General features: G+C 38.9%; 1 protein-coding gene across 1 annotated transcript in view; it reads right to left on the bottom strand.

Moving 5' to 3' along the window:
- Positions 1-6,334: 6,334 nt before the first annotated feature.
- UBE2N (ubiquitin conjugating enzyme E2 N) overlaps positions 6,335-12,529 on the bottom strand; it is a 35,260-nt gene continuing 29,065 nt past the window's right edge. The window contains exons 2-4 of the mRNA XM_049626088.1: positions 7,553-7,799; positions 7,219-7,359; positions 6,335-6,532 (exon numbers count right to left, since the gene is read on the bottom strand). Coding sequence (XP_049482045.1) covers positions 6,492-6,532; positions 7,219-7,359; positions 7,553-7,799 — 429 coding nt within the window. The 3' untranslated portion in view covers positions 6,335-6,491. The remainder of the gene's footprint in view (positions 6,533-7,218; positions 7,360-7,552; positions 7,800-12,529) is intronic.

Raw genomic sequence — 12,529 nt, forward strand, 5'->3', positions numbered from 1 at the left:
TTTCTTAATGTTTGAGAGAGGAGAGCAGGGAAAAGGGCAGAGAAGGGAGGAAGAGAATCCCAAGCAGAATCCAGAGACCATGACCTGAGCTGAAATCAAGAGTCAGGCACTTAACTGAGTCACCCAGGTGCCTGTTTTTCTCAATTTTTAATAAAACTCATTCCTTGAAAGAATTAAAATGAAAAGAATACTTCGACCATTAATGTGTATCAAGAACCTTAAAAACATATCTCTTGATCAAATTATTACACTAGGAATCCAACTTCTGTCCAAGAATGCCGACAAAGATTTCTGTACCAAGATTAGGCAACTCAAGTGAGACATGGAAATAACATACTCATGCCTAAAGGGGCAATGGTTAACTAATAAGTAATATGTCTATGTAATGAAATATTATGCAGACATAAATGACAATGCGGGTCAGGTAAGGATCTGCGCATGTAATCTGTATAGCCTTCTGGAGAACAGCTGAGTAGTACCTATCAAAATTTTAAATGCATATGAACCTTTCACCCAACAGCTCCACTTCTGGGAATCTAGTCAACAGAAATAGACAAGATGCACAAAATATGATTAAAGATGCATATTGCAGACTTTGTAAAACTGACATCAATTTAAATGTGCAAATGGGGGGGGGGCTCCTAGGTGGTTCAGTTAAATGTCCAACTTCAGCTCAGGTCATGATCTCATGGTCTGAGTTCGAGCCCTACGTTGGACTCTGGGCTGACAAGCTCAGAGCTTGGAGCCTTCTTTGGATTCTTTCTCTTTCTCTCTCTCTCTCCCTCCCTCTCCCTCTCTCTCTATGCCCCTCCCCCACTCATTCTCCCTCTCCCTCAAAAATAACCATTAAAAAAATTTTAATGTGCAAATGGGATTAAATTAGGATCAACAGATACTATACGGATACCAAGGAAATACAATGCCACAGTGTAAACATTCAAGAACACATTTCAAAAAGCACAACTATGCAGCATTACCTGCTAAAGGTCACTGTTTTAAAAACCCAGATTTATTTAAAAACCAGTAGGATTTTAATTTTAAAATTAGCATTCCAAGAAATTTTAAATGTGAAAATGTTCAATAATCTTGCATGAAAAAACTAGGTTTGATAAATGCTCAATCTGTATATAAATTTTATCAAAATATGTACATATTAACAGCAAAAGGGGAAAAAAGAAACCTGTACCATCTTTGTTACTGGAACAACAGTAATGTATCACTTTTTAGAGGAGGAGGGGGTTGGAGAGACACAACATTTGGTTCTAATACAAGAGCAGTGAATAATCAGTCACTGCCTAGTGTGAGGCGGGAGTAACTCGGCCTACAGGCCAAACCTAGCCCCCCACCTATTTTGGTACAGCTTGCAAACTCGGTTTTTTTTGTTGTTGTTTCCCGCAATTTCAGTAGTTGGAAATATTTTGTGACATGTGAAAATTGACGTTATATCACAGCATATAGCATGTCCAATCATTTAAAATGCTCTATGGATGCTTTCTCACAACAATGGCAGAGGTGAGTAATTTGGTTGGACAGACCTATGGCCACAAAGCCCCCAATATTTTCTTGTAGAAGGAAAAAACGGATTGTGAGACTTTGGTCCTTCTTCATTCCCTTGGTTACTCACCGTCCTAATGCTTTCTGCCAAAACAAGGAAAACAGCACCAAGTTCAAATCTAGTGCAAGCAATCTACCATGTCTAAACTGCTTTTCTCAGGTCTTGAGTAGTCTACTCTTGAATTCAAGCCAGAATACTTTGTTTACATATGGGGGTGGGGATGGGGGCACAAAAAAGGGAAGGGGGAGAGAGAGAAAATCCCAAGCAGGCTCTGGGCTGTCAGTGCAGAGCTTGACGTGGGGCTCAATCTCAGAATCCGTGCAACCATGACCTGAACCAAAATCAAGAGTTGGACGTTTGATTGACTGAGCTCCCCAGGTGCCCCAATCATGAACCATTTCATGGAATATGGCGGGTAAGAATGGATCAGAGTATGCAAAAAGGAAACCTGCTAGTTATTCTACATGGCAGGAAGATGAGGTGAGGTTATCAATCTCTGATTTCTAAGACCTGTTTTACCCCATAGATACAAATGATTAGCAAGGGAAAAGTGTTAAAAGCTCCTTAATGAACACGATGAAATGAACTTTCAAATGAAAATGAGACTTCAGTTGCTGCTCTGCTACAAGAGACAATAAGCAAGGTCTAAATATTCAAATATTCAAGCAATTAGTCTATTACAACATATCAGACCCTTGAAACAATTACATCAAATCAGGAGAGGCTTGGCAGTGTAGCAAGTCTACATTCAGACAACTGAAACACCACACCAAACGGCACAGATGAAATAAGACCAGCTGAAGGAGGCCAAAGTTGTAACTGGGAAGGAAGACCTGAACTCTTCACGCTGAGCTCTACACTTACCAGGAAAACTGTAGCCCAACTTCTAGTTTTGCAGCCAGGGGAAATTTACCCAATTTGTAGTAAGCTGTAGCAAAGCTAACCCTTGGAACAAATCCTCCTAATTTCCAACATCAATGAGAAATGAAATTAACACATGGGAGTGTGGCCAAAGTATCAAACAAAGTGTCATCAGTCTGGGTGGAAGGTTACAGGTTTTTATTCTTTATATTTTTTTCAAGTTATTACATTCAACAGGTTTTGCTTTTGTGATCATCAAATCATTTAAAAAATAAACCCCCGATATAATTCCTTAAACTAAGCAGCATGCTTAAATAGCTAAATGTTATTACCCCCAGCCCAAAAATACATTATTCCAATGAAATATTACATTTTCCTTAAATCGGCTGATGAATTAGCTGCCCTATAATCATGGCATTTCAATTGTTTTTTGGCCAGCTTTGCGAGATAAGGCTACTTTTCTAAACCTTTGCTGCTGCAACTAACAAAAATCGGTATGGCTAGCATAGCCAAGAGATTCCTGAATCATCAAATAGAAAAATAATGCCAATTCCTAGGACACCAATAGTTCCATTTCGCTAAAATTGTTTATGATGTCTTGCAGAATACCAGATTTCCTCCCCTATTCTCCTTGAACAGTGCTAAACTATACAGCACGTGTAGCTATCCTGGCTTGTATTTAAGCTTATTTTAAATTACTTCTGTAGGGGGCAGGGCAGGGAATAAAATAAAATGCTTCTGCAATTTTGTATTGCAGTATGTTCTTGGTCTAGAGCAGGGTTTAAGTTCTATACACTTCAGATCTAAGATCTTATCAGGCAGGACCAAGAATAACTAGTGTGGAAACAACAAAGCAGTACAACAAAACAAAAAATCAAATAAAAAAACATAAAAGCTCTTATGAATGCCTCAGGATTTCAGAAAAGCTCCTCCTAACAGGCAGAATCGATTTTTAAGAAGCCACTTACATATTCAGATTCTTTTCTTCTCCCCCGGGACTTTGCACATGCTGTTCCTCCTGCCTGGAGGTGTTCATCTGGCTTGAATCCAGAAGAGCAGACCTTCCCCAGTACTTCCTTTCCCTTCTCCAGGCAAAGTTGGAACTGCTGTTTGTCCGTGCCCCTGGCCCATCAGAAGGTCCAAAAGGGAAAGCCCCATGCCTATCTCATTCACCTAATCATCCCCAAGTAGTACAGTGTTGGATGCATATTAAGCTTCTGTCAAATTACCGGTTTCCTTAAGCTTAGGAGTCACAAAATGAAAGGCTCACAAGGGAAGAGGAAGAAGACTACATGAAGGGGCAAGCGGGCTGGAAGGGGACTCTAACCAACTGGAGAGTCACTGGATGAGAAAAGAACGACAAGCTCTTTGTTAGGGCGGCTGCTGCTCAGCTCCTCCCAGACGGTGCTGTGCACAAAGACTGGTCATGTCTGCAGTAGCCAGATGTTCAGATCATTCAGGTCACCAAAACTCTGGGTTTTCACGTGCATCTCCTGACTTTTAAAAACGTTAGCACCGAATTCAAAATATTTTAACCAAACACATTGTGTGGGCCAAGGAAAACAGGCCCAAAAGCCAGATGTAGGTGCCGGTTTTTGAAATCTACCCTGGCCTTCCCGAGCCTTTTTAATCCTAAGCAAGTTCAATCAACAAACTGTCTCCTTCATCTCACTGCTTAAGTCTTATCAAAACAATGGGGACTCTTAGCAAAATTACAAAGGGAAAAACATGATGCCATGAAATCAGGAATTCATATGTTAGAAACAAAAACAGAATTATTCCATTTCAGTACTTCTATAATTCAGCAGACATCAGAGTCCTATTCTAGACATATTTTTATGGTACAATGGCTTTAAATTTGTAATTTTATGACCTACAAATCACTATGTGATACTAGCTATCATCACGAGCAGGGTCACCCGCATTAAAATAAAGCTGCTCTCTACTGAACTGCCTGAGTGTTGGTTTCGGCCCCAGAATGAGACTCAGTTTCCTTAGTTGCAAGACACCCTCTGTACAAGCACAAGAATTGTTATACATGATAACTGCTCCTAAGAGATTTAAATTTACAACATTAAGGTTACGAACAATTTTATTCTGAATTAAACTAACATTTGTTTCCAAGCAATGCATTTTATTTGGAAGGATACCAGTTACCAGTCATCAAAATCTTTTGTTATGTTGAAAATGTAATTTTAATAGATAATTCTTCATCTTACATAGGAGCACAATAAAATACACCACATTCTGAAGAAACTCCAGAAGTTATGAGAATAAAGAGTAGGGGAAGTTCAGATGGGCTACAATATCCATTACCTTAAATTGCAAGAGACAAAGGTTCCAACCCGCAGGTTAACATTTACATACTTAGGACTGGCTACACTGATGACTTAAAAATAACAAGGATCAGAAATTAGATATGGAAACGGGTGGGAAAGAACAGTTCTTCTGAGGGGAGGAACTCTGTCAATGCAGAAAAAATTACTTAATATCAAACAATAGCTCCCAGAGCAAATACTGAAGGATGAAAGTAAGAATCATGAACTGAGGATTTGATGCTCACAAAGGAAGAAACCTTTCGGATGACACTTATGCAAGCTGTTGCTTGAGATCTGCTCGTCAGGTCTACAAGGAAGACTCATAAATGCCTCAGCAAATCCCAAATGATTATCAGATTGGTGTTTCCTAATAGTATCATACACCAGTGGTTACACATGAAGTTTTCAGACAAAAACTAAGAAAAAGGTCATAACCGAAATGCCAGACAAACCAATGTGGCACATGTGAGTCCTACACAAAGCCAGTCACAACGGCTGCTTTGCTGTGACTCTCCTGTACAGTAATTTTCAAACATCATGGCAAGACACCAATGATCATCTAACTAATCAGACAACACAAACACATTTATTTCAAATTTCTAGGAGGTAAAAAAAATATCAGATACCAATGCTTTATGCATGCTCAGGGCCAGCTTATAAATACTCCATTCAGTGATATCTTAACACAAGTTTGTATTAGTGAAAAGAAACTGGCAAAATCCACCTCTTGTCATTCGACTTGTCAGATGGTGAAGACCAAAACAGAATGTTCCATCAGTTTTAATTTTTAAATACGATTGTCACATTGGGAAAATGAAACACAGTAAAATAAACTGTACAAAGGCAAAGTAGAATAACAAAAAATATTTTACTAAAACATAAGATTTACAGAAGTTTCCAGACAAGCCATACAAAATGGTCACAAGCTTTTTTTGAAGGAAGGATTCTACACTTGACAGCAAAGTCACAATGTTATTAGTGAGGGCTGTGATGTCTGTTTAATGTTCCCATTTTGGTTCAAACAATCAAGCTTGTCCATCTACAGCGTCTAAATAAAGTTAGACTTGGCTAGAGAGCATATTCTAAAGAACTGGTTAGCTGCTTTTACCCAATGCAATTAGATCACCATAAAAAGGGGGAAAGGAGCCCATAAAATTAAAACTACCTCTCACCCCCTCAAAAAAAATAATAAAGAGAAAACACCCACACCCCTGCAGCTAACCCTGACAACTACCTTCATTCACAGTGCTTTATACTTTAACCATCATTGGGGAAATGAATAAAAGCACTGTGAATGAAGGTAGTTGTCAGGGTTAGCTGCAGGGGTGTGGGTGTTTTCTCTTTATTATTTTTTTTGAGGGGGTGAGAGGTAGTTTTAATTTTATGGGCTCCTTTCCCCCTTTTTATGGTGATCTAATTGCATTGGGTAAAAGCAGCTAACCCTGACAACTACCTTCATTCACAGTGCTTTATACTTTAACCATCATTGGGGAAATGAATAAAAGCAGAGAGGGGCCACTGCCTTTAAACGTTTCACAACAATCCAGATGGTACTTCTAGCCTCTGCTCATGCTTTACAACAGTGAATCAGGACAAGACATAGATTTGCTAATGTGCATTTAATCACCAAAGGACTGAAGATGTCTGGGCTTTTATTCTGTAATGTTTCTAAGACTGTGTCCATTAAATGCAAACAAAAAAGGAAGAAGTCTTGGCAGAACAGGAGAAGTGATGCACACTTGATGATCAGATCGATTTTAAATATTATTCATGGCATATAGCCTAGTCCATGCTCTAGCTGTAGACAAAAACAAACATGCAATTATTATTTTACTTAGCTCCATGTTACTTTCCAAACTCTATAAAAATTACTTAGTATTAAGTTAAATTCATGCCATCTTTCTGTCATCTGGATCAGACAGAAAGCCTATATAGGTCTAATTACCAAAACACTACAATGGAATCCAGAAGTTCTACAGAATTCAACAGGATGAAAAGACTTGTCTCCTTTTGTCTCCTTCATTTCTAGATATATAATGCTCTCCACTAATTTCGTTAAAATCTGTAGCAGGAAGAAGCTCACTGATTTCAAACTCCCTAGCTCGAAAGTGACACATAGTTTTATTAATCAGATGAAATACAAAAGCAGCTCAAGGAGTTATAAAAAGCTTTCCGTTTTCTCTATGTACTGCTAGATAAATAGCGCACACACGGTATTTGATACACCAGGTATAGGTTATCCAAGAGTTGAAGAGCTCCCCCAATTACAGGCTGTCTTTAATTTGGGGGTCATGAAGCAGGCCGTAAGTTGGAGCTTAAACATCCGTTAAGAGGTGCTCATATACTAGAAGCGGGATCTGACTTACTCCTCTCGATACGTATTTTTTTTCTTTTTGCTAAGACTCTAAAAGAAGTTTTTTAAAAGGTAGTGTGTATTTGTTTTAAAAAGTGGAAGTGGTGTGAAGGAGAATGGATATTAAATACCTGTTTCTATGGCTTGGGCTTCGTTGGTCTTCCACTGCTCCGCTACATCATTTGCTAATGGATCATCTGGATTGGGAGCACTTAACAATGCCTGGATCGATAGCAGAACTGTGCGGATCTGCAGTGCTGGGGACCACTTATCTATGAAGGCAACAGGCCCAGAATGATCAAGCATGAAACAACAGCCCCAGAACTACTGCATTTCATTCCCACAGACCTTTGTGGTCTTTATATAATAGGCAAGATTACAATGTTCAGATTCTCAACATGGAATGCTTAAGAGAAAAAGGAGAAATCTTACTTAATAGCATATATTAATAAAGGTAACACTTACCTTTCAAAATATCTAAACATATTCTTCCCAACTTGTCTACATTAGGATGATAAATTTTGGTCATGAAACGTACTTTAGGGGCTGCCATCGGGTATTCTTCTGGAAGGAATAGTTCAAGTTTAAAAGTCCCTCCCTCAAAGGGGGAATCCTGGGGGCCAGCAATGACCACATGAAAATAACGGGCGTTGCTCTCATCTGGTTCTGCTTTAATGCCAGGAACTGGTTCCGCCAGCAAACGCTGGGTTTCCTACAATAGAAAGACAATGCATTCGTCAAACAAATGTCACTTTGCTGAACACCAAATTAAAAATTAAGAAGTTCACCTCTTGGAACTGGACTTAACAGAACCTCTCCAATCTCCTGGTGGGTTTTTATTCATTTTATAAGACTATTTAAATCATCCCAATCAGCTGAATGCAAAAGCAAATGAATACTGATGACACATATACTCTGTAGCTACAAATATCTGAAAATATGTTGATAATAAAAATTAGGCTAATGAAACTGATTTTATATTAAGTTGAGAAGTGAGGAGAGGGGAGAGGGAGGAGAAAAAAGAAAATAACACTGGAATTATCACATAAGTAAAGGCAACTTGCTCTCTTTAAACTCCACTAAAACCAAGCTGTTTAAAAAGTAAAATTTGGGGCGCCTGGCTGGCTCAGTCAATGGAACAAGCAAACTCTTGATCTCGAGGTTGTAAGTTCAAGCCCCACACTGGGTGTGGCGATGACTCAAAAATAAAATCTTTTTAATAAATAAATAAAAAGTAAAATTAGTGCTAAAAGTCACTAAAAACCTTTCCCCTGAAAAACAGAAGGGAATGTAGTAGGGACAAGTGCCTAGGCACCTCAACAGGGCTAGAGAAATATGTACAACCCTGACGACGAACCCTTACGCTGCTCCCCCAACAATCAATCTTTAGTTCTCTTTTCCATCTTTCTCCCTCTCTCCTAAAGTACTCGAACGTTCTCTCTCTTCAAGCCTCCAGCATCTTCATTCTCACCCTCACTTTTGGCTGAGAACTCTGCTTTCTATTTCACAAAAAAAGACACCGCCTTAAGTTCCCACTGTAGCATCTGTATACCCACCTTCAACTGCGTGCCCACGTGTTCTGCCTGTCCTCTTGTCACTGTCGATAAAATGGCCATCACTCTTGGCTAAGACTAACCTCTCCTCTAAAGAAAGCACTAGATCTTATCTCCTTCTTGCCTATTCAAGGACATTGCTCTAGCATCTCTTTCCTCTCCTGAATCATCTTCCCTTCTTTATTGGATTTTTCCCAAACTGTACAAACTTGCTATAATTTCGCCCAATAAGAGGGGCAAATGACCTTGACCTCACTCTCCCCAGACCAGCTACTGCCCCACTGCTCAGCTGCTTGTTGAAAGTTATCTATGCTTGCTTGTCTCCAATTTCTCTCCTCCCCTCCTATCTTGAACACAACTCTCCAATCAGGGTCTAGCCACTAACCTGCTTGTTGAGGTCAGCGGTGATTCCCGCACAGTTAAATCAAATGGACAATGCTTAATCTTCATCTTACTTGACCTAAATGGAACATCTTTTCTAGCTGGTCTGCCCTCCTCCTTGTTCCTTGCTCCTCACCCAGCTTCCATTAGCCATGTTCTCCTGTCTTCCTATTAGTCTGGCAGCAACCTCCATGTTGGTTCTTATCTCCCCAGCACTGAAGTGCCCCAGGGCCCTGTCTTAGGGCTTCTCAACTACACACTTCCATAGTGACCCCATGTAGTCCAATGAATCTAAATACTAAATACACTCTGTATGATGCCTTGCCAAATTCATATCCGGCACAGATCTCTCCCCTGGATCACACTTCCTCCATCCTTAAAGACCTGTTCAACAGCTCTTCTTGAATATCTGATAAGCACCAAACTTAGCATTCCCCACCCTCAACCTGCTCCTCCCTCAATGCCTTCTTTTTATCAGTTAACTATAAATCCATCCTTCCAGCAGGATCAAACATTGTCCTTCATAACCCACCACATCTAACCTGATTGGCAGATTTTGTTGGCTTAAACATCAAAATATATCCATGGCTGGACTACTTCTTACCACCCCACGGCTACACTTCTGATCCAAGCCACCATCAAGCTCTCACCTGGCATACTGCAATAGCCTAACTTTGTACTTCCTGCTTCTGACCGTGCTCCCCACTCCCTCCTGGGTCTGTATTTCACAGACTTTTCAAATTCCTTATAATGGCCCCCCAAGAAGAGGTTTTACGCGATCCCCTCACTCAGCCTACTCTTAACTCATCTTCAGCTATGTTTCCCCCAACCTGCTTCCACCCTGGCACTTTGTTTCACCCAGATTAGCTTCTTTGTAGCTCTCCAACCTGCCATACTCCTCCCTCAAACAGCTCTGCACTTGCTCTTTTCCCCCAAATTTCTATGTGGTTTGTCTCTCAGCTCCGAAGATCTTCATGCAAATGTGTTTTCTCAGTGAAGCCTCCATAACTGAAACTGCAAAACCCCATTCCACCCTAACCTCTACCCTCCCTCTATCCCTGTTCCCCTATTTTATCTCCACAGCACTACTAACATATTACATATCTAACTTATTTTGTTCAGACTGGAAGTGCCATAAAAGGAGATTTGTGCCTGTTTTATTTACTGCTATATCCTCAACATCTGGAACAGTGCCTGACACCACAGATGTTCCATAAATACTTGCTGAATTATGAATCTATTTGATGTCACAAAGAACAAGGAATAAACTATCAGAATTTCATCTTTAACATTAAAGCAGGGTTATTCAAAGCAGGATGTGCACATCAACTATCAGAATTTCATCTTTAACATTAAAGCAGGGTTATTCAAAGCAGGATGTGCACATCAGAGGAGGAAAACAAAAGGATCCATTCAGGCATAGGAAGAAATAATCTAACTTCTATTTATAAACAACTTACAAACAGCCAAAAAATGTTAACATGCAATAACGGAAATGGACAATACTGAGTACAATTTCATATATTAGTAATATATTTTCAACATTTTGAATAAGCATGTGCAATCAGAAGTTTCAGAACACTGCCATATCAACAGTTTTAGATATAAAAAATGAGAATACTGTATTTATGCTGCCTTCACTTCAGAAAACCCATACACCTTAATACCATTTCACTCTAAGCCTACAGTGCACATACTAAAAAAGATTTACCTTTCATATACTAAAATAATAAGATCCAGATAAAAAATTAAACCCTTTCCCAAATTGTGTTAATAAACTCATAGCCATTTAAAGTAATGCCTTAACCCAAAAACACCCTAGTCTCTAATTAGAGACTAGGTTTTTGGTTTGTTTTTTTGTTTTTTGCTTTGTTTTAATCATGGCAATGCAAGGGCAAATGGGAAGCTGAAATGCTGTAAACTAAGGTTCAAAGTAAAACATGTTTAGAGCATTAAAAACATCTCAAGATACAATAATGAAGCCTCCCACTGTGGGAAGTCCTCCAACATGGAATCAGAACAAGAGGCCGGTCTTCATTTTTTGCAAAAAAGTGAAGATACTAAGGATGAAGAGTAAGAGTAAATAAAAGAATGAGAAAAAAAACGGATGGTAAAATTCCCTGAATTCTGGCCTCTCCTCACCTCCCTCCTCCTTTCATTTTGTCCCAGGTCTTCGTATTTTTAGAAGCCCATTAAGAGAGAGATTGGTAAAAAAAGAAAAGGCTGGGGTCCAAGAGCCCCAAACCCCACTCCCTGGTTACACAAAGTAGTAGCAGCTCTAGTCAAGACTATAAAAAGCTCCCGAAGGGCCTCCAAGATCATATCCCAAAATAGCCTCAAAATCACTCTTAGAACACACTGTCAGAGACTGCATTCCTTCCTCATCTTCAGTTCCTCCGCAAAATCAGAGGCTTTCTAAAGAATGTACACGTAAACATATCACATGGCCTGGTCAATTACAAGACTTCATCAGGGCACAATCTAGAATAAGCTTTTAGGTGTGGAAGACTTTTTCAAATAGTTTTTATATGCTCTCAAGTTCTCACAGATTTTGATATAATGAACAGATGCATAATTATTTGATTATATGGCACTGATTTCCCAAACCCACAGCATAAATTATAGGAGGAAAAACAAATAAAATCCAAACCAAATGGAACAAGTCTCACCCACAGAAGTTGGAGTCCGTTGTTTTCCCCAAAAAAGGCAAAATTGGGTAAGAAATAAAATCGTTCATATTACTTACTATTCACACATGGTAAACTATAAAACACCTCCTAGTTTTATATTATTTTTTTGGTAGAAAGACAGTGAAGTACACTGTGATTTCTTCAAGTCTGTAAGTAATGGGTTCAAATTCCTACCACACTGCTTACTTACCTACAATTTCTAAGCAAATAATTTACACTGCTCTGAGCCTCAACTGCCTTATCTATATAATTAAGATTACCTCTCATGCAGAGTTGCTATGAAGATCAAAAAATGTAATACTGCAGAAAGACTTAAATGAGATCCCATAAGGCGGCCATAGCCCTATACAACCAACTCAAAAAGAACGTTAAGAGCAAAGCACAATAACAAATCTTAAGATTTATTAAATAACAGTTTGTTTCTAAAGAAAATAGAATAACCATTAGTTGCACTGTGACCTACTTGTTTAAAAGCAATCCTAGGACCCAATCCCAGGTAGCAACTGAGTTTAGGTCATACAGAACAAAAAGTACCCTAGACTATTTAGGGAATTAGTTACTAAAAAGTAGAAAAGGAAGTACATAAAAGTAGAGTATGAATTTAAGTGACAGTATGATTAAATCTCAAGGAAACTCATTTTACAGAGGGAGTATAATAATTCATGCTGTAAATATTTTTTTCACGCAATAAATACTTTAAGAAGGAATTAAGTAACATCAAATTGATCTGATCATCAATAGATCTACTGGGACTTGAAGAGCAAATCCCAGAATTATACACCACAGTAAACTGTAACACTTGACAGTCTGTCAACTAA

This window comes from Panthera uncia, chromosome B4 (assembly GCF_023721935.1).
Source record: "Panthera uncia isolate 11264 chromosome B4, Puncia_PCG_1.0, whole genome shotgun sequence".
Lineage (NCBI taxonomy): Eukaryota > Metazoa > Chordata > Mammalia > Carnivora > Felidae > Panthera > Panthera uncia.